Source organism: Centroberyx gerrardi, chromosome 14 (assembly GCF_048128805.1).
Source record: "Centroberyx gerrardi isolate f3 chromosome 14, fCenGer3.hap1.cur.20231027, whole genome shotgun sequence".
Taxonomy (NCBI): Eukaryota; Metazoa; Chordata; class Actinopteri; order Beryciformes; family Berycidae; genus Centroberyx; species Centroberyx gerrardi.
The window spans coordinates 21776672-21803053 of NC_136010.1; the positions used below are offsets into that span (position 1 = coordinate 21776672).

The 26382-nt window shown below is 43.4% G+C and overlaps 2 protein-coding genes across 8 annotated transcripts; both read right to left on the minus strand.

Moving 5' to 3' along the window:
- Nucleotides 1-542: 542 nt before the first annotated feature.
- pkig (protein kinase (cAMP-dependent, catalytic) inhibitor gamma) lies at nucleotides 543-14411 on the minus strand. Of its 5 annotated transcripts, none has more exons than XM_071915499.2 (3): nucleotides 14190-14411; nucleotides 1635-1816; nucleotides 543-1009 (listed from the first exon to the last, which is right to left on the minus strand). In XM_071915499.2, exons 2-3 carry the CDS (start codon nucleotides 1786-1788, stop codon nucleotides 927-929), a joined length of 237 nt encoding a protein of 78 aa, XP_071771600.1. In that variant the 5' UTR covers nucleotides 1789-1816; nucleotides 14190-14411; the 3' UTR covers nucleotides 543-926. The 5 variants fall into 5 exon arrangements, with proteins under 5 accessions (XP_071771600.1, XP_071771602.1, XP_071771599.1 ...); XM_071915501.2 differs by lacking the exon at nucleotides 14190-14411 and adding an exon at nucleotides 9391-9524; XM_071915498.2 differs by lacking the exon at nucleotides 14190-14411 and adding an exon at nucleotides 7565-7677.
- A 1389-nt stretch (nucleotides 14412-15800) lies between these two features.
- Nucleotides 15801-19678, minus strand: ttpal (tocopherol (alpha) transfer protein-like). Of its 3 annotated transcripts, none has more exons than XM_071915505.2 (6): nucleotides 19649-19678; nucleotides 18924-19150; nucleotides 18491-18734; nucleotides 18090-18283; nucleotides 17646-17756; nucleotides 15801-17223 (listed from the first exon to the last, which is right to left on the minus strand). In XM_071915505.2, the coding sequence occupies exons 2-6, from the start codon at nucleotides 19131-19133 to the stop codon at nucleotides 16945-16947; spliced, it is 1038 nt and encodes a 345-aa protein (XP_071771606.1). In that variant the 5' UTR covers nucleotides 19134-19150; nucleotides 19649-19678; the 3' UTR covers nucleotides 15801-16944. The 3 variants fall into 3 exon arrangements, with proteins under 3 accessions (XP_071771606.1, XP_071771604.1, XP_071771605.1); XM_071915503.2 differs by lacking the exon at nucleotides 19649-19678 and adding an exon at nucleotides 19530-19636; XM_071915504.2 differs by lacking the exon at nucleotides 19649-19678 and adding an exon at nucleotides 19553-19613.
- Between the last annotated feature and the right edge of the window lie 6704 nt (nucleotides 19679-26382).

Sequence of the window (26382 nt, forward strand, 5' to 3'; positions counted from 1 at the left end):
CTCCTTTATAGACATAAATGGAAACACTGGGGCCATCCTAGGTGGAAATGTAAACACCGGCTTCCTGTGGCCACCCTAATGTACACAAAAGCTGCATTCAATAATATTTATGGCTCTGGAACGACTCAGCTCTGTACTCTCATTAATTATGGTTGGCTTGGACTCACCAACTCTTGTACCTGCCATGGTTCAGTGTTTTCAGATCCAATAGAAACCTGCAAACTGCCTTGAATGTGAAACGTTATATGCTTAAAAACATTAAATACAAATGTTACAGTAGATTCATATTAAGTATTTTATTACACAAAGAAAATTGCTATCACAAAGTTATCACTGAACATTTTGCAATAAATATGACCTCCGTACAGTACATTATAACGGCAACTATGTTGGTTACTGAAAAGGAAAAGACTAGACGATGAAAATGAACAAGAGGGTCACAAACACATACATAGAAAGAAAATGACGAACAGATGATTATGAATATGCAGGTAACGCTCTCTGTGATAGAGTTCCATATTAGGCTGGAACAATGTCTTGAGTGTTGTTATAAATGTATAGTGTTCAGCTCAGTCAGTCTCCAGAGACATAAATCTGAAGTTTCTGTGCTTTCTTCTCATGTCAGGAATATAAACGACTACCAGAGTAAAAGAGCAGCATCTCCATGGTCAGTTGTACTTCGTTCTGTTCCCCACATCACTATCTGATCCGATAAAGAGGCGTACGTTTGGGCATTCCGGCGAAGCTCCAAACGCAGGCCGGCAGTGAGTGAAGATGTCCTCACTGTAGCATGAGAACGAGGCTGTGAGAAGAGCATGTCCAGTTAGGACAACCAATATACTCTCTCTCCCTCTCTTTCTTTCTCCATGTCTCTCCCTCTCTTGTTTCCGCTCTTTTGCTCTCCCCCCTCCGGTCTCTGGGTGGGCTTAGGACGGGCCTCCGTTTCCCTGGGCATCTTGGCTGGTAGAGCCCTCCGCCGCGGGGGGCGGTGAGGCCCCTGGGTCTCCTTCTGGAGGACGACATGGGAAACAGTGCACACAAAATTTAGTCACACGCACACAGATACTGTATAAAAATCAAGCTCAGAGTGGTTTGGCATTCCTCGCAGCGGGCAATAAATCTGCTCCAGGGGTCCGGGTTCAAAAACATAGTGAGAAGGTTCCTGAGGAAGGAACTATGACTTCCTCTGGCAACACAATGTCGGCATTACATGAGATTATTTGCAAATTTGAGACTTGGTTTGATTTACAGCGGTCAAACTGGTTATCATGTCATGGGAAACTCGCCTTTGACTGGAAATCAAGGAAGTCAATAAGTAGAACAATCCAACACGTACAATGGTCATAGTGGGAAATACATAATACAGCAAGTGCACTGTATCCAAACATGTTCCTCTAACAATTCAAGGGAAACTACTGAATAATGAATATGTAATGAAAAGAATAGTGCAGAGGAAGCAAGGACCATCTATCATGTTGTGGTGTTGTTACGACTCATTTAACAAAGAGGCCACAAATCAAAACTGTCTCATACAGACAGCAACCTCAGCCACCTGTCTGTATTGCTGAATGTGTTAATACATTCTTATACTTTCACTGTATCATGTGTGTATTTAGATGTGTGTGTTTGCTGACCTGCAGCCTTCAGGTCCATCTCTGCCAGGTCTTTGGTTAGTTCACTGGTGCTGGCCGCTGCTGTCCCGTCCCCTGTGATGTCGGGCACTGCGTTCCTGCGGCCTGTGCGATCACAGTTGATGAAGTCTGAGTACGACGTCTCCACGTCCATCATCTGTCCATGACCAGCGCTCTCATTACACCTGCCAGAGGGGAGAGGAAGCGTCAGGGGGGTGAGGAGATGTTACGAGAAGCAAATAAATCAACTCTCTGCCTTCAATTGCCTGTAGGAGCTATGGGAGGACATACTGCTGTGTGCAGCGTATTCATTTCTACTTTGGTAGAAATCAACATGATCAACTGTTACACAAACCAGAACACCGGCAAAAGAGGCTAAAAAACACTCAATAGCAGTGCTGAGCTATTCAAGAGGCAGCTGAAGATGAGCCATGCAGAGTGAAAGAGTGGGCAGAGAGGGGGCACTTCAGCAGCCCTTCCACAACCTCAGAAGCTGACAGTTGACAGTGAATTAATAAAAAGAAGAATGAAGCTGTTCATAATTGCCATTTCTATTTCTGCACAGCAGCTAATGGCACTGCTGACATCTGTGCTAATTGGTCGTCCTAATTACAACAGAAAAACAAAAAGCTGCTCCAAACCTCCCAGGGCCTTCACTTACACACTCATACGCCTCTACCAGATTCTACAAAAAGCACTGATCAATATGGAGAACCAACGCAAATGGTCTTGAGACCGTTCAAAGGACAAGTAGAGGTGGAGCCAGAAGGAGGCCCAGCAAAGACCGTATCGAGCTCCCATTAGCAATTCATTCCTCCTCTGTTTCCTGTTCTCAGTCCATATTTAACTAGGTCATGGATCCTGCCAACCACTAAAACACTATACAGCTGGTGATTCCTCAGAGAAAAGAGAGAGGTCAAAAAATAAGGCTGCTCCAGAAAAGAAAACCAAAAAAGAAAACTGAAGAGAAAAGAGAAAAGAAAACTGAAAAGAAAAGACGAGAAAAGAAAAGACAAGAAAAGGGAAAACAACCTCCTGCACTCCAAAGTAGGACCAACATCCTCCTCTGGTGCGAGCACAAGAGGTACAAAGCTGGCACAAACATGCAGCTGGGGATACTGTATCACTCTCCAAATGTCGTCACAGCTCCCCCTCTCCTACACCCTCAATCCCCTGAAGATCCCCTCACAGCCTGGCAGAGACGGCAAGGACCTCGCAGACTGCTTCAGTATGTGGAGCATGACTGACTGCATTACAGTCACACACTTACCCACTGATGACCATTTATCAGCAATTTCAACCATGATAAACAACCGAACTACAGCGGAACTATGAATCTTTAAGAAACTTGAGGAGGTTGGAATCTGGAGCGGCAAGGAAAGAGAAAGAAAGAGAGAGCGGAAGCAAAAGAAGAGTTTGCAGACGCTCTGTTGCAGCAACGACACAGTGACCCAGGGCCAGTCTGTTCCCAAACGCTTTCACTCACATTCCACTGGTATCATTCAAAAGGTCCCACAATTGTTGTCTCTGTGTGTTATGTGCGTGTGCGCCATGCCAAAACGGAAGTGCCCGGGGTCATTCACTGAGGGGGTCACAGGCCATGCAGATGTACCGACGCTGTTGGAGAACGTGACGTTTTGGGCTGGAGACGGTCTTTAAGCCCCTCTAGGTAAGAGCACTACCTCAGGAAATGTCACACAGCCCCGGGCCGCTAGCGTTTCCTACCAAAAAACAAGAGCCGCTCTGTATTCACAACTCTGCAGCTGGTAGTGTGATCTTCCGTTAGATTGCCATCTAGATAGCTGCACTGTATAGCCATTAGTAAGCCAAGTCGCCGTGGGAGGCCACTTTCACCTTTCATTACATACACATGAAAGTAAAAAAGTCCTCATTAGGCAGATTGAATTTAACTAGGTCAATGTCTCACAGTTTTCATAATTACACCTACCTTTTCCACCAACTTAAAACCAAGTTCAAACAAGTGAGCCCTTCAAGTGCCAACCACTGTAATTATTCCATAGACTGAGATTTTGTTTGAAGATTTACCTTCAACTACCTACCAACTATGAAACACAAACAACACTTCACCGACCGTGTGTCTAGTCCAGCAATGACTGTTTGTGCTGTCTTGTGGCTCACTTTTTCTACTCCATTGGCCCAGTTGTTATGTGGCTTATGGGAGCCCCATCTAATTGCCATTCTTTTGTTTAATTAGTTGGCTTGCCTGCGCATGTGGATCAAATCCTACCATGAGATCATTAACAGGTTTCCATGGAGGGGTGGTGATGATGTTCTGCCTTCTGCTCCTCACTACGCGTTTACGCTCTTCTCTGCCTGACTGCCTGCCTGCCTGCCTGGTCTCAGCTGTGGAAGGAAGACTTTAATGATGCCGCTTTTTAAAATCACTTTATCCCTGATACGCAGAAACCTCGACATGATGATGAACTTGTTTTTGAAGCGCTGACGGTGTGAGGCAGCGTAGGTTGTTGTTGTTGTTCACCTGCTGACATTTGTATAATGTAAATTAACATGTAAAGTGACTTGGAAGTAGGCGATCTGTGAAGGACAGCACTGACCTTGGGTACCAACTGATTGGACTAATTGCGTCTCTTGTTTATTGTCGAGTGGAATAACAGAGGAATCATGCCCTCCATCCAGACCAGCACCCGAGGAGAGGCTTTCTTTGGTAGATGACAGGCATGCTATATTTAGAATATTTGTCCCATTATATGCGAGACCAGCCTTGTATCAGTCACAAATTTTACACCAAAATCACAATAGTATCTCATAACTATATTGTGATCAATTATGACTTATTCCTGGCCTAAAGTCACTGTGTCCTAGTTAATAAAAAGGGTGTCTTTATGTGAAAGGCCAGTGCGTCTATACAGAAGGAAACTTGACACAGCTGCAGCTGTAAACACTACCAGAAGACAAATGTCACAGGTGTGCATTTTCACTCCAGACAATAACAAGTCAATCCTCAACGGGAAATCACTGCAGCTCAGTTCATGAGCTGAACTCAGCTTAGCCTCACTCTAGTTTTCTCCTTCCCCTTCTCCCTCCAGCTCTGTGACCAATGTGGGGATCCTTTATACTTGGATCAGTTATTCATTCAAATGCTGGTAATTTCTCTATTTCGAAGAAAGGAGCTGTATTACCTTATCTTCACAAAAAGCACTGTAGCCACATAATCCCACTGTGAATGACAGCGAGGGTAAAATAGAAGTGAAGAGGAGCAGCGGGGCGTAGAGGAGAGAGGCTTCCTTGATGGCAGGTTTGAGCATGAATGGTGGCCAGATTGGGCGAGGTGACATGTAACAGGAGAGCTTTTGGCATGGTGATATTAGGAACAAAAGCCTCTGAGATCACTGAGGGAATATGAGTCAGCATAGCCACTTTGACTGGGCCCATTAGGGAGGCAGGCTCGCTACCATCCCGCCGGAGCCTTTTAAGCCTGATTTGTGTGTAATAAACTCACATTATCTGCAATAACCCACACAAAGATTGGCTTCCTTGCTGATTTCGAGGTCCATTAGGGCCGTCTTCCGACCAATTTCGAGTCTGTCAACTAATTTTCCAGCATTTATTGACGAGGCAAAAAGCCTCCACATGAATGAGTTTCATCTGCCTCTCATAGCAACAACTTTTCCATTGGCTTTCTAATCCAGGGTGCTTACTAAGCTCCTTCCATCCTTTAAGTTAAACATGATCTAAATGCCAAAATCCAAAAAGTAAGATTTGCAAAGTCATGATAATCCTCTCCTTTTAAATGAAAGAAGATGTAAATATATAACAAGGTTTATCACACTTATAGTTGACAGGGTTGAACTAATTATCAACAGCATAGCATAGAAGAAAAAGAACACAGCCATCACCCAATTTCTATTAGTGAGGTTTGCTCTCAACCATTACAGATCTTGTGGTCAGATAATGCATGAGCTTCTTTCACAATTACAAAGCACATTTTGGTAAGACAAAAGTGGTAGCAATTCAGAAAGGAGAAAACAACAAACTGTCCAGCTTACCAAAACAATCAGAGTTGTTTCATTCGCTGTCGGTTTCCCACAAACCCCAACAACCAGACAGACCCCAGACAAATGTCCATTTAGACCCTCCAATGCTAAGTGTTGCACACTGAGAGCAGCATAACACTACAGTGCCTCAGCTCCTTCCCCCCCTGCTCGCTGCCTCTCAGCCTGCCCAGTCAGATGGGGTCTGGGTACTGTCTATTCACATGATGTCAGCAGCTGCTTGGTGGACAACCAGCCCACTTCAAACACAAGGGAGCTGTATTTCCTCGTAGAGATTAGCATTGTTGTTCTACGCCGCTCTTCCTTTCATAAATAAATAAAAGTCCTGTCCATTCAACACTGTTTGCCCCATATATCCTTCCTCTTTTTATGGGACCCAGGCTGGGTGTGAAGGCCTAATTTCCCCTGGTGAAGTGAATATTGCAACTTGCCAAACAGCTAGCTTGCTCTTTAGAAGTCAGCCATTACCATAATTTGGCGCTGTGAAACATTTCCCTGACTGGAAGATGTGCAGACGGGCATCTTTGTCATTTTTAATGTAGAAAAAGTCAAAGAGTTTTTCGCCACCTTTCTCTCACATTACAAGTCACACTAAGTCTCCATCATCTTTTTCAGACCAACAGAATTATCACTTAACACCAGATACTCAATGCAATCTTCTTTCTTCTTTTTACTGAGCAGAGATACCAAGAATGATCAGTGCCACTCTCATGTAATTGCCATCCTAAATGAGCTAACTGAGCTCCTAAGCCTGAAGGCATATCAAATCAGCCAAGGAACAGGAGATAAGAAGCCTGACCAAGGCTATTAGCATCAGCTACTGTGGAGGAGTCGTGAGTGAACTAATGAATAAAACAAAAGATCTTGGCCAAGGCCACTTCTCCGGAAAGCTACAGTGAAATCAAAAATCAATCTTGCCTGGATAGATAATCTTGGCGAGCATATAGAGGAGCAGCTGAGTAGTGGTTCTCCACTTCACAACTCAGACCACTTCAGAGATCAATAAAAGTCAATTGCATTCCATTTGCCTATCACGAGAGATCTGTGGTGTAGATATCCCATACTGGCATAGCAACACCAAAAGAGACGGTGGTGCCGATCGTCATGCTCAGAGGTTGGGTTGTAAATCACTGTTTAACAGCAGCCCACCTGTCGCATTGATCTCTGGGTAACCTGCATACCAAAGTTAGGAAGACCTTCCTCTTTTGGGCTGGAGATATTCCTCTTTTATGTGTGGTAGGCATGCTGTTGTGCTGTATACTGACAGTTAGGCTATGGAGTAGAAATCTACTGGATGACATCACCGAGTGATTCCACCCACATGACCACATCACATGCATATGACCAGCCACACAGCACAGGAAATGCCTGTATGGCTTCCACTTCTCTCCCCCAGGCTCTAACCACACTGCCTTACAGTATTGCTGCAGCTGAAGAGTAATGTTAACACATGCTAGGAAAGGGAAACAGCAGCCATGATTTATCTTACACCTGTTGTTATGAAGATGTGTAATAAAAGCAGATAGATAGATCCGTACTCAAGCAGTGACACTAATTAAGCACAACCTGGAACCCTAAAACCATACAGCACACATACCAGCACTTTAATTGATTTTGTTAATCTACTAAGTCTTTATTAAACAGATGGTAGAATAGTGCAATAAACAACAACGAAGAGCCAAACAATATGCTTCCAATATGGACCATGTTCCCTTTTGTTAGCTCCGCTCACTTGGCAACAGCTGGGCCAATCAATACCAGTTCTTGAGGCGTGAAGGCCAATGCATCGTAACAATGGTATGCCTTCACACAATGCAGAACCCAACTACAATATCAGGATATCAGATAACCAGGTTTAGAGGTAAGTAAAGCTTACATTACCAGAAGTGGTCAATGTACCTCATTGTGTACTGTGTGTGTCCCTGTGGCCAAAAAACTGCAAAGAAGCTGTAATCGATCGACGAGTGGCCAGCCAGCCAGACACATGAGACCGAGTCTACTGTAGCAGCATGCCCTGCCTCGGGCTATAGGGAATCCCCTGGTGTGTGTGTGTGTGTGCGTGTGTGAATAGAATGGGTGTGGCAGCGACTCATCAACCACCAGTGATTCACAGCTGAGTCAGGAGCAGGTGCTTCAACCGGACTCCAAAATGAGATTGTGATTACGACCCAAAAAACATTCTCACATCTCTATTTCCGAAGGGCATTGCAGCTTTTCAGCTTGCTCTGAGACTCGTCAGAGGCAATGTTGCTCCAAAAACAAATGCGTTGGGAGGGACAGATTTTATCGCTCATTATATTATCTCCTCAAAAACTGCCACAGTTAAGGAATGTTAAATATTTGTGCCAAGTCCTATGATAAAAACAAGTGCAAGAGATTAATGTTCCTTGCGACAAACATCTTCAAACATTTAGCCTCTTGTTTGCTTAAAAAGCCAAACCTAATTTATGGTTGTGTTAAGCAGTTCTAAGGATTAAGTTAAGGATATGACATGGTTATAACTCTTTAGAGGTGCAGAGTCCAAGTTGAAAATATTTAGAAGATCTGGGTGACTCTGCTGTGTGTCTGGAAAAGAGTTGTGAGGGTTGTAAGGACCCATAGAGCTAAAATCACTAGAAAGGACATGGCTGTAGGCAGACTTACAATCACGTCACGCTTGATCACTAGACATTTTGATCACTAGAAAGCTTGACCACTACAATCACTACAAAGGACATGGCTGTTGGGGCAAACTTACAATCATGTCACGCTTTTTCTCCTTTTTAGCTCATTCAGACTATCATATCGTACACCTATTTGACAATTTATATGTCAAAATGATATATACTGATATCATAACCGATATCCCATTGGTTTACACTTTTGAATGATCCTACCCCAATATCCTTTTTCAACAGGAAATACTTCACATTAATGAAGCAAGATGCTTTCGAAATGCATTTTGTGACGTACAACTTTGTCATATCCACTGATAGTCTGAAAGTCCAAGTGACAGAAACGGCACAGCTAAATCTTGCAATCTTCTATGCACCAATTTCTTATTAATGATAGCACCTCTGCCCTGGTTTCTGAGCGTGAATTCTCCCTCCCCATTCCCTAAAGTCCCCGACTGTCAAAAGGTTTGGTTTCTACGTCTGTCACACCAAGGGTGGCTGCTGCACTGGTCAGTGCAATTCTATCCATTCCAATTCTAGTGCAAGGTTGGCTGCTTCTATTTCTGTCCACACATTTAACAACACGAGTCCTTAACAGGAAGCAGGTGGTTTGTTTGCCTGTGTTGTTTATGCCCTATCTTTTCCCAGGCTCTCCGCACAGTGGAGGCTGAACAAGACCCTTGGGCTGACAAGGAGGACGAGGCGAGAACAAGGAGACGAGAGGAGTGGACGAGGATGGAAAGAGGGGAGGAGAGGAGGAAGAGGGAGGGCAGCACAGAAGGAATGCACGCATGTTTATTGTGCTTGCTAAATAAGGCAATATCCCTTACAGGCTCTAGTGTTTTCATTACTTTTTTGAGAACTCAAGTGAAACATAATAAGTCCTTCTAGGCTATGCTGTAATGCACAAGCCTTTACCTAATTTGTAACAGAACAACTGGCTTGGCGCAGGCTTCGCTCTGCACCACCTGTTACAGGGATTTTCTTTCACCCACAACTCCATACCCATCCTCTCACAAATACAAATTACACACAGCAGCAACAACACTTAGCTGAAGACTTCTCACTTACCAGGGTAGAAACTCGATTATTCCGCATCTAGCCAAGACTGGACGTTATTTATACTGCATTTAAAAGAAAAAGAAGTAAACGCGCTGCTGATTTTGAACAATAAACTCTTCTGTTGCCTGGACTGGGAGTGAATCTGGAGGTGGCCTCGGTGTGTCTGAGGTCTGCCAAGTAATTCCACTCAGCTGCATCATCACGCTCTTCTCCCACAAGTCTAGGAGGATGTGGGCGTCATGTGATTCGATTTGCTGAGTTGAAGGGGATAAAACAGCGCACACATAACCTTCCCCATAAGCAAACACAAAAAGAGCAAAGACAATCATTGCACTTTCCCGTAGTCCTATATAATGAAACCTTCAATGCAACCTTCACGTTGCACTAGAGAGCAAACACTTTCAGGTTTGCTGCTGTGCATGACAACAAACCCAACGTTAATACTTTAATCAGTCAGTATTGTAAAATGTGAGCAGCTACAAAAATGTGGGATTTCTTGTCCAGCTTGTGATTGTGACAGCTTGTGTAAAGATTACTGATGAATACCATTTGTATTCATGAATGAATACCAACTCATTTGATTAATTATTTTTTCATCATGACCTGTAGCTACCCCGTGGGAAACCGGATTTTCTTTGCATATATCATTGTCAAATTAATTCTAATGACTGTCAACAATTTGTTCCTGTGAGCTGCTTCCAATCGGCAGTTTATCAGTTCCCCTCCACAGTGATTTGGAAGAAACCCTTTCCTGTCTAACAGAAAAAAACATCTAAAATTTTACAGCAAATTGAGTCTGAGAATTCCCAAGTTGGACCAAATGAAAGCACAAAGCAGAACACGGCAGTGCAATATATATAAGCCTATGCAACAGTGACCGGCACACTATTTTTTGGGTTGTTTTTATCCACTAGCATTTTAATGTGTCATCACATTTAAAGTTCAATGATTTTATCACTTTTATCATGTCACATGGAATTTGAAATGGGCCACTCCAGCTAAAATACTTAAAGCTCTCATCAAATTATCTTTCATTGACCTACTAGGCCAAAAAAGAGATTTTTTTATGAGTTGCCAAACCAATTCACTCTGATGAGAATCCCTTTCGGTGATTACTCTCAAACAAAAAAACAAAAACATTTTCTCTCTCTACATGTAAAACACTCTTTAATCAATACCTCAACCATATCTGTGCAATCTGTGTTTAGGTTGTAGACCAAGCTAGCTGAAGTAAGAGGGTGTAACTCATCTATGTATGTTACATTAAATCAACCAGTTTAATACTGAAAAACAGATGTGTTGCCACTTTGTAGACTTTCCTCTCCAAACAAGGTCTTTTAGCAGAGTAAATTGTATCAACAATTTAGAAGACTATTGAATGATGGAGGATTAATTTCCTGCTAGTTAGCTGGTTAAGCACTCATTCATGTTAATGGGTTTGGTAAATAGATTATTCCCTGTGCCAACTTTCAGTTGGAATAAAATCTACAATGCTAAATCTTTAGCTGGTCTTTAAATGGCTGCACTGACACGGCATTCAATTTGGGAAAAATAATGAACATCTTGACTTTTGTAGATCCAGGCTCAGGAAATGCTGTTAATTTTAAACTCAATTCACTTTCTTGGAAAAAGGAAAAATGCCACTTGGACTCAAAATTAAAATAACTAAGCCATAATTAAACAAGACCATGCGACACAGATTGAAGACAATAATTTCATTCTTATTACCAGATTCTCTTCACAGTGGCCTATAGTATCTTTATGAAACAGAAAGGCCTTTCTGTCAGCTTGTCACAAGAGACGCTCAAAGCCAGGGTGATGGCCTCTCTTTCTCTTCATGAGCAAGCGAGGGAGCTAAAAACAGAGGAGCTAAAGCCCTGTGCGCACAGGGCAAGGAATGCAGTTGGAGGTCAACTCAGTTGAACTGACAAAATCACAGCCCACAAAACATGTACACATTAAACCCATGATTAGACAGAGGGAGGAATATAAAAATAGACTCTGAGCAATTTGTTCACATAACACTGGATGCCGTACCAGACTTTGCTTCAGTGTTGTGCAGTCAGTCTGCTGCCTTCTCATCTATGTATCTTAAAGTGGGGGGTGGTCACTGGGCAGGAGGCTGGCTGTGGGCATAATCTCAAAGAAATCTGGATGGCACTTGAACCAATTCTGAGAATAGATCGCTATTTTTATCCAAAAGCATATAAAGTCCTGTCCTTATTGCAGAAAATGTTTTAATCCAGCTGCCTCAGATTGTCGTTAAATAACAGTATGCTCAAACTGGGAAGGAGATAAACAATGTGTAGCATTCAGAACCATATCAAGGAAAAACTCATTTGACCTAGGATTGGCAGTGGAAAAAAAGAGAATGCTGTCTGACGGGGGGAAAAAAAATCTGATGACCACTAAGGAAAAACAACTGACAAAAACAAGCAGACAGAAACCCCCCACCCCCCGTCCGCTGCACTTAATGCTGGTTCTCGGTGCAGGGATATAGGGGTCCTCGTGTTCTCAGGGTAATCATGTTATTGTTGGCAGCTCTCAGCAGCAGCAGATATGACTTCCATTTACTGAAGGAGTTGGAGGAGGAGAGCGGTGTTGGGCAGAGTGTTGTTCATGCAGCACTGCAGATAGCAGTAACTGTTCTTGCATGACCTGATTATTTATGATCTGGCCGCTTTCTCTCCGAGTAGCCGCTGTCACAGATTGGTAGCTACATAAGGCATAGCTTCTAAGTAATAAGCCTCTGAAGACCGGCCCTCATAACAGCCAAGACACGAACACATGTAATTTCTTTAAAGGTAGGTGGTCAGTCCCTTCTTCCAAGTCCTTTTTATTGAGACGGTAAAGATAATGGAAGGGACGCTGAGGAGGGGAACAGGAGGGAATGTTCTGGCAGGGCTCTGTCCGAGGTCAGCAGGGGCATGAGTGTCTCTGTACTGCTAGGGGTATTCTAGCATCACTGTGCTCTCTGTTTTGGCTCTTCTCCATCCCCCATGGCCATTTTGAAATGTAACAGGCCATGTTTGGTTAGTTGGTACAAACAGAGGAGAGGAGGTAGCAGAGGGTTTGTTCATAGAGACTAGAGTAAGGGCGATAACGCCCATATCTGACATCAGACTATACAAAAAGTACATTATTTCATCTGACTATATCCACAGGGTGATTTAGCCCACTAGAGGGAGCAACACACTGTGATTTTATACAAAGGGAACATTACTCATATGCACAATAATGTCAACATTTTCACCAGAAATGATGTTGCCCATTGTAGTACGGCCAGACAGATTCACCTCCAGTGGAAAAAACTCTGATTGTAGTGTGTAATAAATCACTTCTACACAAAACATGCAGACATGATTTACATTTCTATTTGGCCAACATATTAGTCTAGCTTAATTCCTTCATGTCGCTGCTGCTCTTCACCCTTGATCCAGGACAGAATGGGTGTCTGTTTTAAATACTGCCTGACAGACTTGTCATCTAAAGTAATGCAGATCTAGACCGCTGGTTTGGGACCAATATTTTCCCTCAGCCATAAAATCCCAACCCATTACACACCACATTTTTACCCCCTCTAAGTGGGTCTTTATCCCTGGCCCTGTCAGGATGTGCCACAACCCAGTTTTGGCTGCTGACCCACCAGCTGAGAAACACTGGTCTGGTCTAGCATTGCTTATTATATTGCTACATTACCAGGCTGTATCATTTTACCATACCAGTCACAATCCTACTACATTAAGTCTAGATTAAATGACAGTTCTGTGTACTGAGCTTGGGGAAAAACACAGTTTTAGTAAGACGCTACCACCCTACACTGAACGAAAGCACCATAGTCCGGCGAGAAGCCAGTATTTATTTCCACCAGTGCCCATGCCCAGCAAGGCTGGCAGCTGCCCAGTAACACTCTTGCAAAGTGGGGGGTCCCCACCCGCCTGCTGAATCTCTGGGCACCAACTCCACTCAGCTCCATCATTTTACATGACTAAACTATACTCCTACATGACTATACTCCTCTCATCCAGAAAAAAACAGGAGTCACGTGTTTCTTCACTCAGCAGCCAGGTTACTGCATGAAAAGCTGCTGTCATCAGTCTGGGTCTATATTCAGTTAGTAAATAACAGACAGAAAGTTAGTTGATTAGATTAGAGAGAGAGAGAGAGAGAGAGAGAGAGAGGGAGAGAGAGAGAGTGTGTGTGTGTGTGTGTGTGTGTGTGTAAGTAAGTGTGTGTGTAGGGGGGCTGGGTGCAGAGAGAGAGAGAGAGAGAGAGAGAGAGAGAGAGAGAGAGAGAAACCGAGCTGATGAGGGAGGAGATGAGAACCTCACTCAAAACCTGTCCAGCCTGTCATTACACTGAACCCAGCTCATGTAATGTGTAGGAAGGTCATGCATGCCAATCCCTGAACTGTACATACAAGTAATACACAGGCAAGTAGCAACATGGATACATGCATGCATGACACATTCGCAAAAACCAATAATTTTGTGGATATCACAATAACCATAATACACTGCAACAAACAGAGCTAAGAAAACGTTAAGATATGGATAAACGCTGTGTTTACAGTTTAAACTAACGGCTGTGCAGAGGAGTATGTATTGTCCTGGCGCTCTGCTGGCTGGAAAAGATGCCTAAAACATGTACCAACCCCTCGCTTCGTGACTGTGCAGCTCCCTGCGGCTGGTCACTTCAAAAATTAACACTTGCACGACCATTTTTTTTATTGACGTGTAAAATACACAATAATGCCGTTTTCTCACCACACGCATTTCGCAATATCGCAACAAAAGACCGCCACTAACCTTGATCCGTTCGCCTCTTGTTATCCACTTGTTACAATGGAAATGTAACAGCATGAATCCCCAGTTAAGTTTCCGGACACTTGGGCAAAAACGAGCGCTGAACTCGACCGAAACTAAAGGAGGTCAGTGTAAAAATCAGGGGAGAGAGTGTCTGCGAAAAGCCTGGATGTTTTCTCCGGGTACCGTCGGCAAACAATGAGGAAAGGTTGTGTCTTCAAACAGCTGTTTTCCAAAATGGAGTTAGCCGTGTCTCAGCCAATCAGAGCCGGCTGTGGAGTCTCCCACTCCTCTGTGGGCTGGAGCCAAGACTCCGAAGATGAAACGTTTAGCTTACTGATCATTTTGGCATGGTGTAATTTAATTTTCATGTCACGGCAGCCTGTTTAGACACACATTCGACCATTAGACCGCCCATTTTATAAGATTTTGTCCCAGTTAACCCTCACCTGGGAAGATTTCTGTTGTTGATTTAGTATTGAATTGTGTAACTGTCTGGGCAGTGATGTAGTGGGGGGTAAATCCACATGCACTCAGTTTATACTCACCATTTATTCTGCAGAATAGTTTATCTACCCTGTTAGGCTGGTAGGAATCTAAATTCACAGTGTACATCATAGTAAGTTGTGTCTAGCTCGTGTATGTTAAATGAGGATAGGGACCTTTCAGAAAAACAGCAGAAATTGATTATTTTCTGAAAATGTAATTGATTTTTGGTTATGAAGGTCGTTTTTTTGGCCATATGATGATCACTTACTGGGGGTCATAGTTTACCCACCTAAATTACTGGAGATAATAGTGGTGAGAATTAAACTTATTTTAATTTTTAATTGAATTGAACTTTTAGTTCCATTGAGATTAAATGTCTCTTGTCCAAGAAGCACCATGACAAATATAAAAACTGCAGACCAACAACATACAACAATGTACAAAGTCACAATTCAAAATGACATAGGCCTAAGGGAAAGAGCAAAGTAAAACAACATGGAAAATCAAAACAGTCAAAATCATGCAAATGAAAGAATAAAGTAAAATTTTCTAATGCTCCAAATGACAATAGTCTAACAAACCAGTGGCCACATGGCCAAAACTGTTTAAATGATGACTAAAGTAAAGACAGCTCCTTATTGTTTAAAATAGCCACATTTATAAATGTTCTAATTAATTGGAGTCATTTCTAGTAAGTAAAATAATAGTGAACTATTCCTCATTTTGCTGGGGACCAACTGAAATGAGAAACACTGATTTAGATGGTAATTTAAAGGGGTACAAACTCTATTCTAATGCAGAGGTTCCAAAATGTTTACATGCCAAAAACCCCATATAGATAAGTGTTTGCACACAGACCGCTAGAGGACTGCATATCTGTCTACACTGTAGGTAAAAAGGCATGGAGAATACAGCCAAATTCATGCATTATTTTATAGTGCAATATTTCAGAAATAACATCAGAAATTAGACTATTTCTGATGTTGCTGGGGCCTCAGACCCACTTTGGGAACCACTGCTCTCAAAACATTCCCAACTTCCCCTCAACATGAACACACTGTACCATCATCCTCTGCCAATATCAGCATCCATAACGCAAACAATACACAAACTGCATTTTCCATTTGAAACTGAGTTTATTGTCTTCACTACCATCAATGAATGTTCTGCAACATGATATATCTTGTAATAACAGACATGCTTAAAAATCAAAAATATTTGTAACATTTGGAATGCAACTAAGAGACAAAACAAAAACATTCAAGTTAGCTACAGACTACCAGATGAAAACAGATGCAACATTATTGCACATTTCTAATCTCTAAATGGCCTTTTGTAAAAATTTGGCAAACCGGACATCTATAAGTAAATACTGAGTGTTCTATCAATGTAATTCTGTAACTTCTGAAATAGGTAATGGCCCTGTGTTAAGACTGAGTGATGAGACACAGGCAAGTGGTTCAACGTTGGTGTAAAATGCAAAAGAAAACATAAGGCAGATTATCTGAATTTAGAAAAATAATCCTCTGTACTTTCAGTAGATTCAAGCTAGAGAGGAATAAAGCATCAACTGAACAAAGGCCTTGAAACACATAAGTTCGGAATTCAGCGTGAACATTTAAATCTACCAGGTTTTTCTTTTTGCCACAGTAATCAGCTATTTACAATTACAAACAAAGAAGAGTGTATGTATATCCATTCTTATGTAAGACGAGCCCTGATGAGAATGCACATGAATATTGCTTTGGTACACACAAATTCAACATGATTTATCATACATCCCCAGGAAAATCTACTGATTTCTAAACAGATTAAGGCAATGTATAAGACGGGTAGATATACAAAATAGTGTTTCGACCTTTGAACAGTTGCAGGGCAATCTAACCGTGCAGAAAGAGCAGGAATGGCCTGTGTACAGCCTACTATGCAGATACTGAACAAATAGAAGAGATGCAAGCCTTTTTTAGAATTCTTCCTCAGTGGAAAATATTAAATACCAGGGATAAATTCATACAGGCCACCAATAATGGATAAACATGCATTGGCTCACAGCGAAAGCTTCCTTGCCAGAGCCTAAAGCTGCCTTGGAACTATGATCGAATGCTGGGCTATGTGTAGACTAGAGAGCACTATTCGTCTATTGTAGTGCTGCTATGTTAGTAAAATAAATAATGTACAATATTGGCAACTTGCCCCGTAAAACTCTAAACACATGTTTCAAAAGAAACAGAAAATGTCCTCTCAGTGATGGGAGTGTGTCTGCAGTGTGTCAGTAGCAGTAGTAGAGCTGAGAGCGCAGGCCCCTGAAGGAGTCATCGTCCTGCCCGCCGGCCTGCTCCCCTTCATACAGCATGGAGTCTGGCAGCACTACGCCCTCTAGTGGATCCGGCTGGCAGAACTCCACTATGAACTCCTCTTCCGAGGCCAGCAGTATCCTGGACCAGGCGGACATGTCCAGGTGGCCCGCCATGCCGCCGTACTCCTCCGGCAGGACGGAGCGGGGGATGTTCCGGTGCAGGGAGCGCAGGTCCGACCCGTGGAGGATGTACTGTGCGTGAAGACAAGCAAACACACCGCGGCAGTGACGTCATCAGTCTCACCATCAGCGTCATTGTTCGCACAAACACAAAGCAATCCTTCTGCAGAGATTCTGGGAAATATGTGGTTTGCTCATCTGAATGTATTCAGAAAAGAAAGTGCTTGGCCAACACTTGTGCCAATTTACAAATCCATGAACCTAGAAGGCTCCTAGTAATAAACAACGAACTTATAATATAAAGACATATTCCCACATTAGTGTCACCCATGCCAAACGGTCCTGAAACATGTATTGGAAATGTGTCCACAGGCCAGATTAAAATCAACTAGTACTTTGGAGCATAGGGTTTGGATAAAACAGAGGCAAATAACTCAAAGTAGTCCTTTGTTTAACACAAAAGAGTCAGAGACAATACAAGGAACAATAGTTACCCTCTCTGCCATCTTCTCCTTAAGAAAAGGCTTAATTATAGCGAAGATTCCTTTGAAAATCCGGGGCTCGTTAATTATGTTAACGGCCTTGATTCTGATTGGGAAGCCATCCTGTGGATTAGAGGAGAAAATTGTATTCAGGACAGAATTGTTTTGTGTGTTTTGTGTGCTGTAAATATAACACACACACTCTCCAGTCATGACAATCTCAACATGCAACATAAAGTACTGGTGTTGTAAATGAGCTCATTTTTTTTTCATTTGCTGTGTAATTATAAAGTAAAGTGACTATTTGACTCTACTCAGCATATTTTTTACAGCAGTCTTTCTCAGAACTAGATGAGAATAAGCAAAATAAAAGTCTTTGGCTCTTTACATTTAAATAATTCCATTTAATTTATGTATAAAGGTGGATAGCCTATCATCAGCTCTCAGATTTCTCACCTGGAGAATGCTCACAACCTTCTTGGCGAGGAACGGGCCTGGATTGGATGCTTGGGACATGCCCACCCCAGTGTAGTCGGCCAGGATAACAATACCGTTCACCTGAGTTTCCTCCGGCTGGATCAGCTTCTCCAGAGTCAGATAAATAGCTCTCACATTGTCAACAAATGGATAGTCATTCGGTTTCCATTTCCCTGTAAGAAGGAGATCGTGTTGACTCATAGAATAATCAGTAACAGGCCATTAGTCATAGAGTACGTACTTAGATTTAAAAGATGCACTGAGCTTGAGCTCTACTGAAAATGCGAAGGCAGAATGTAAGACGGTCATGCAAATTGTTATTCAAGAACGGCTTATTCATTAAAATCAAAAGCAGATCTGTCCCAGAAGCTGACACCAACCTGGCCGCAGACAGAGGATGTATCGCCCGTTGGGGTCCGGGTGCGGCAGGACCGTGAGGAAGCCCAGGTCCAGCACGTGTTTCACCGTGGACGGCTTCAGGTCCTGGAACACCTCGGGCCAAGCCTTCCGCCCCCCGTGGTAATTGAGCAGCAGCTGCAGGGCGCGGTCGTAGTCAAACTTCCTGGCCCGCAGGAAGCGCAGCAGGAAGGCGTCATCCAGCCGGGTCCTGAGGTTGGGCTGGTCCTTCAGGGTCAGGTGGGAAAACAAGTTCAGCTGATAAAAGGCTCAGCTATTTCCAACCAGCGTGTCAAACACACAGTGAAATCCAGCTACACTTGGAAAACAGAGGGTGTTGTGACTAAATACTATTTACTAACAATAATATTAAGGAGAGGAAGAAGAGGAAATTTAGGCTCAATATGGCTAAACAACCTTCAGGATCATGTCTCTCAGTGCTTGGACGTCCCGAAGACGCCATTCTGGTTTCTCCTGGAGCTCCTCCCGCGCCTTGGCCACCAGCTCAGGGGTCAGAGTGCAGGAGTAGATGGGCGGAGGCGGGCCGGGGAACCAGCTGTGTCCGGCAGCCGCTGACGGTTCCACTGGAGGAGACCTGAGATCGATGGATTCATGCTGATCGGCCATGGACTGACTGGGTGTCGCTGATGGGAAAGCAAGAAACAAGTGGACAATCACAGATTATCAGGCTGGGAAAACAGAACAACACAGAAAGACTAGGCTATCGGCATCTGGCAGGTCTCACACTGAAGCCATTATCACAGTTTGTCACCCACTTAGAAATACCAATTAACCTTAATTGAACATTAAAGGCTGGAAATCAAACGTAATTATCCCCTCACAGGAAGAGTGGGGAAAGTCCCTCACAGCAATGAAACACACAGCAGCGCAAACATGTTCACTTTATGTCTTTGCTAAGCAATGATGCAGAACCTCAGCCCCCCGAACTGGCTAATATAAACTGACCCTGAACACAACCGATGCGACAGTCTACCAAAATCAGTGTAAAGACTGAATACCAACCCGAGTATGCGTGCAATAATAACCTTTTAGGAAAAATATAGACGACATTTATCAGCATCCATTGGAATGGAATAAAACGGTCGCACAAAAAACATAACAAACCAAAAATCACAACCAACCTGCCAGGAAAATCCTGTGACCAATTCCGGGTAAAGAGACGACGCGCTCTCATTGGTCCATCTGTAGCATGTGATGCATTACAGTGGGACTACGTCATTTGCTGTTTGGTAGGTTATGCTGCCTTCAGGCACTCCTCGTAAAATCTTTATTCCGACTTCGGAAGCTGTGAATTCAACAAAATAACAAAAAAAGGACCCTGTGACAATAGCAGTGTTTTGGTGGCTATAGTTTGAGCAAACTTTCCTCTTCACTTCTTTTTGCAGCGGCACATTTTCACCAGGTATGTCATTGATGTTTCAATTATTTATTAGCCAAAAGTTGTGCATACATTACCTGTACTTGAACGTCACATCTTGGCAACTCGATTATCATAGAAATTACCCGGTTTCTAGGTTGTACATAATATAATACTTCCATGGTCGTACCACCATGGTTGCTGATAACGGTGATACTCATTATTACGATATGTTCGACAGCACATGCAGGCAGCATTGTTACAGGCATTGTAACAATGTGTCAAAACAACGGAACTGTGGAGGACCAAAATAGTCACAATTAAATAAATAAATATGTCAGATTTTCAATAGGGTTCTGGAGACAAGATGGCCATTGCAAAATTGCAAGACCATTTCTGTCATGATTTTGATGTATGTTTGGGGTCGTTGTCTGGTTGAAAGGTCCTTCCACGGCCAAGTCTCAACCTCCTGGCAGAGGCAACCAGGTTTTGGGCTAAAATATCCTGATACTTAGTGGAATTCATTATGCCATCGATCTTAACAAGATCTGGACCACTAGCAGTAAAACATCCCCAAAGCATCAAAGATCCTCTACCACATTTCACTGTGGGCATCCGGTGCTTTTCCTTGTATGCAGTCGTCTTCAAACATGCCGATGGTGTGTATGGCCAAAAAGTTCCATTTTGGTGTCTTCTGACCACAACACACAATTTCAATTGTAGTTCCAGTGATGCTTGGCAAAGTTCAGGCGCTTCAGTTTATGGGTTGCATAGGCGTCTAACTGTTGATTTTGACACTTGATAACCTCAGCATTCCACTCAACTGTGCAGTTGTGAAACTGTGATCCTTGGGTTCCTCTTTGCCTCCCTCGCCATCTTCCCCACTGTTCATGGGGACAATATGCACATGCGTCCTCTTCCTGGTGAATTTGCAACTGTTCCAGATTTCTAAAACTTTTTGATTATTGCTCTGACTGTAGTGGTATTTTACTATCTGTCTCCTCTGAGTTGAAAGCTCTTTGATTTTCCACAGTGATGGATGACAAATGGATTTTACATGTGTGCAACCTCATATTATGACCCCAGTGAAACAGCAAATGATGAAAGCAATACAGTTTCTGGATTCTGAGATCAATTTAAAAAAAATAGAAATTTATTTATTTTATAAATTCTGCTCATTTTTATGAAGGGTGACAATAACTCTGGAGTTGACTGTATATGTATATGTATATGTATCATGCAATTCCTGTATGATACTTTCTGAATTTTACAATGCATCAATTCACTCAATAAATGAAAAAAAAATTGACTGACATGGATTGATTGCAATGCAACACTGAATTTATTTTTTGCAGTGGGATTTCAGTCCCTCTTCAGTTTCCTCTGACGGAAGAAGCGTCAGACTCTGTTCTTCTTCTTCTTGGTCTTTTTGATCTCTGAAAAATAAAAGAGGACAATCAATGCCTCAGTTCATCTTGATGGAAGTAGACATGAGCTACAGTGTGAGCGGACCTGATGAAGAACTCCTACCTGATGTGGTGGAGGATTGTTGCACCTCCTCCTTCTCCTCAGTGCCAACCAAGCTGCTGGTCAAGCCTTCCTGGACTGGAGTAATGGCAGGAGCTTCAGTAGGGATGGTCAGAGGAACCAGAGGAGCTTCAATAGCGAGGCTCAGAGGAACCACAGGAGCTTCAATAGGGAGGCTCAGAGGAACCAGAGGAGCTTCAGTAGCGAGGGTCAGAGAAACCAGAGGAGCTTCAGTAGGGAGGCACAGAGGAACCAGAGGAGCTTCAGTTGGGTGGCTCAGAGGAACCACAGGAGCTTCAGTAGGGAGGCTCACAGGAACCGGAGGAGCTTCAGTAGGGAGGCTCAGAGGAACCAGAGGAGCTTCAGTAGGGAGGCTCACAAGAACCACTGGAGCTTCAATAGGGAGGCTCAGAGGAACCAGAGGAGCTTCAGTAGGGAGGCTCAGAGGAACCAGAGGAGCTTCAGTAGGGAGGCTCACAAGAACCACTGGAGCTTCAATAGGGAGGCTCAGAGGAACCAGAGGAGCTTCAGTAGGGAGGCTCAGAGGAACCACAGGAGCTTCAGGGAGGTTCAGAGGAACCACATAAGCTTCAGTAGGGAGGCTCAGAGGAACCACAGGAGCTTCAATAGAGAGGCTCAGAGGAACCACAGGAGCTTCAGGGAGGTTCAGATGAACCACATGAGGTTCAGTAGGGAGGCTCAGAGGAACCACAGGAGCTTCAATAGAGAGGCTCAGAGGAACCAGAGGAGCTTCAGTAGCGAGGGTCAGTGGAACCAGAGGAGCTTCAGTAGGGAGGCTCAGATGAACCAGAGGAGCTTCAGCTGGGAGGCACAGAGGAACCAGAGGAGCTTCAGCTGGGAGGCTCAGATGAACCAGAGGAGCTTCAGTAGCGAGGCTCAGAGGAACCAGAGGAGCTTCAGTAGGGAGGCTCACAAGAACCACTGGAGCTTCAATAGGGAGGCTCAGAGGAACCAGAGGAGCTTCAGTAGGGAGGCTCAGAGGAACCACAGGAGCTTCAGGGAGGTTCAGAGGAACCACATAAGCTTCAGTAGGGAGGCTCAGAGGAACCACAGGAGCTTCAATAGAGAGGCTCAGAGGAACCACAGGAGCTTCAGGGAGGTTCAGATGAACCACATGAGGTTCAGTAGGGAGGCTCAGAGGAACCACAGGAGCTTCAATAGAGAGGCTCAGAGGAACCAGAGGAGCTTCAGTAGCGAGGGTCAGTGGAACCAGAGGAGCTTCAGTAGGGAGGCTCAGATGAACCAGAGGAGCTTCAGCTGGGAGGCACAGAGGAACCAGAGGAGCTTCAGCTGGGAGGCTCAGATGAACCAGAGGAGCTTCAGTAGCGAGGCTCAGATGAACCACATGAGCTTCAGTAGGGAGGTTCACAGGAACCACAGGGACTTCAGTAGGGAGGCCCAGAGGAACCACAGGGACTTCAGTAGGGAGGCCCAGAGGAACCACAGGAGCTTCAGTAGGGAGGCTCAGAGGAACCACAGGTCCTTCAGTAGGGAGGCTCACAGGAACCACAGGAGCTTCAGTAGGGAGGCTCAGAGGAACCAGAGGAGCTTCAGTAGGAAGGCTCAGAGGAACCAGAGGAGCTTCAGCAGCGAGGCTCAGTGGAACCACAGGAGCTTCAGTAGGGAGAGTCAGAGGAACCAGAGCAGCTGAACCAACAGCAGAGTCCCTTTCTGGGCTTGGTGTTGTGTCCTTTTCCAGGCTGGGCTCTTCGTTCAAATCTCCATCAAGGGGGGTGGAGTTTACGGCTCCATCCACTACAGCTGGCTGGGTGGAATCATTTAGTTCCACCTAAAGAGGGAGAGAAGCTGTTTGAATTTTAGAAAAAAAATATTTCTTTTTTACTATACAGTATCTTATCCAGCTACTCAATCATACATCTGCACAGGTCTTCTTACCTCTTTGGTGGTCAGCACTTGTTTCTGTGGCTCGAACATCACACAGATTTCCTCCACTGTGACGTCAACGATCCTGGTCAGCAGCTCTGGCCCAAAGAGCTTCAGCTTCTCCAGCAGGATGTCTGGAGTGTACTTCTCTCTGACCTTGTTCTGGATAGAAAGGACCTTCTTATCCCGGATGGAGCGGGAGAAGGCAGCCTGATGGTCCGTGGAGGTCAGAGAGGCGGAGAGCTTATCCTCAACGGCCTTTGTGAGTCCAACGGCCAGGTCACTGAGCTGCAGCAGGGGTACGGACAAGAGGATCGCCGGATTAATCCAGAAGTCCTGCAGCACTTTGGGCACAACCAGCATCACCACCTCCTGGGGGCCGAGGAGGCTGGAGCTGGGCTGCTGCTTCTCCATCAGGCTCCTGATGGCTTTGTCAGCCAGACGGATGATCTGAGGGTCTCTGTCGATGAGAGTCGCTCAAAATGAGTTGAAATACACATTTTCTGAAAAGACACAATTTCCCCACGGGAATCATTCAAGTTTCATCTTATCTCATAAATGTGACTTACTGAAAACAAGGACTGTTGGCTTCAGGTGAGTTGAGCACGATTCGGGCTAAAAACTCAATAACCATCAGTTTCATGCTGATGTTCACCTCCCACATCTGAAACAAGAAATGGGATGCACCATTAAGATTTGACATATTTACAGGATCAATCGAGTGTTTTGTGATAATTTACTCCAAACTGAGTCTTTTCATGATCTTGGTCTTACCACCGTGAGGAGAGATCAAATCTCCACAATCTTCAAATGGAAAGAAAACAGAAGGTTCATCTTAACTGTTGCTCTATTTTCTTCTCATTAGTAACAGACTAGCTTAAAGGAATAGTTCACCCAAAAATGAAAATTCAGTCATTATCTACTCACCCCCATGCCAGTAGAAAATCGGGTAAAGTTTGTTAGTCCATACAACAGATGGACAGACAGACAGTTAAAAAAATAACGGAAAATAACCATAAAATGGCTCCATGCAGCTCTTACAGCATAATCCAAGTCTCTTGAAGTCAAAAGATCCCAAAGTGACTTGAAAAGACCAACATTTACACCATTATTTAGCTGAAATCGCCACTCTAGCTGTTGATTTAAAAAAAATCGCACACCCCGGCCTCGATAGGTAAGACTAGCTCAAATTACCAGAAACAAGACTCCCGGTTTGGCCGTTTAGCCTTCCAAATAAAAGTGCAAGATTTTAAAATAGAAATACTGTTTTAAAGCAATTATTTTGTATTTAATTGTCAAATTCAATAAGTGAGCACCCATATTAATGTTTGATGTCATAATAATGATGAAAAATGCCATAAAATGTGCCATTTTTAACTATAAACACTGCATGTATTGCACTGTGCAGAATACATACAGAAGATGGACATAAAACATTAAACCGATTTTCTACTAGCATGGGGGTGAGTAGATAATGACTGAATTTTCATTTTTGGGTGAACTATTCCTTTAACATTAGCAGAGCTGATGATAGATTGAGTGGTGGACTGTCTGTATGTCTCAGTAAGTCTCACCGCTCCCTGAGAGATTTCTTGCCCTGCTCCACCAGCCAGTCAGTCATGTCCTCAGCTGTCAGCTCAGATGGGACCTGCTTTTGTTGCTGACGCCTCAAAAACTGCACCATCATTTGTTTCTACACAATAGAAAACATCAGATGTTCTCATGTATAATCATAGGAGACACTTTACCAGAATTTGTCAGGTGTTTTATTTTGTGCGGGCCTAAAACAAAAGTGGTTCTTACTTGTACTTCATAGTACTTCCACTCCCAGCAGAGCTGTACAGTCTCTCTGTACACCGGTACATTGAACAATACCTTTGAAGGAAATGAGATAATGTCACTCAAAAGCCTCTTATGCTACATACATACATCAGCTCAAAATCTATACAATTTAACTGCAATAAACAATGCTCACATAGCTTGATGGGTCTATAGATGACCCTTTCTCCTTCAATCCAGTCCATGGCTGTTTTGTTACTGGATGACAAATCAACAGTGCACAAACAACGATAAACAACAATAAAACCAACTACCAAACTCACAACTACAGAATAGATGTAAAAGCACTCAAACAGTTGATACTGGTGGCTGAAATGAACTGAGGGTGTTCAGGGAGAAAGTTTCTGTGGGAGACGGAATGGACTTATTGTTGAGTCACTGGGAGCAGAATTCAGCTCTGTATGACAGACAGATTCTGTTTTGGTTCAGCTGTTCAGGCAGAGTTGACCAGGGAAAATAAATGTCTGGGCAAATATGATGATCAAGATCGATCAACAAGTTGCCTTTACATTTTTTATTTAATCACACAGGAATGTCTTTTTGCAAGGCAACATTTGAATAGATGTTAATCCTGTGTTTTGACTTGGTTAGTTGGTTGGTATTGGGAGTGTAGCCTACATTGCCCTAAAAAACTGCCAGGTGTATCAGCACTTTTATATCCTTGATACGCACAATGTGTAACATTTTGGTCAACATTGCAGGATTACACAGCCCAAGTAGATGGATAAACACTCTCCCATTGTCTACATGGTGACTTTTATTGCTATAGTATTATGCTGCAAGTCTGACTTCAATTCCTGTTGACCGACATGTTGCCTTGTCATCTTCTCCAAAGTGTTGCTTGTTGTATCACAAGCTTTAGGTCCAAGATGCACAACCAACATTTTGAAGCTGTGGAGAAGGGAAGTATTGCTTTCACAGGGATGGGACTGGCAAGCAGACAAAATAATGTAACCACACTGGCTAAAGGAGAATAATGAAAAAATACTTACATACTTTACATTGCTTCACAACACTTCCCATGTATCATGGCCCTTATTCCTCCCTCTAACACATTACACTGAGTTGATTTATTAAAAAGTAACTTTTACTTTGAGTATATTTTAAATGAGGTACTTTTCTTTTTAATTGAGTAGGTGTTTACACCAGTGATTTTCCTTCTGCTTAAGTAAAATCTCAGCAGACGCTTCCACAAAATTCAGCGTCACGGGGCTGTTAGACTCTCAG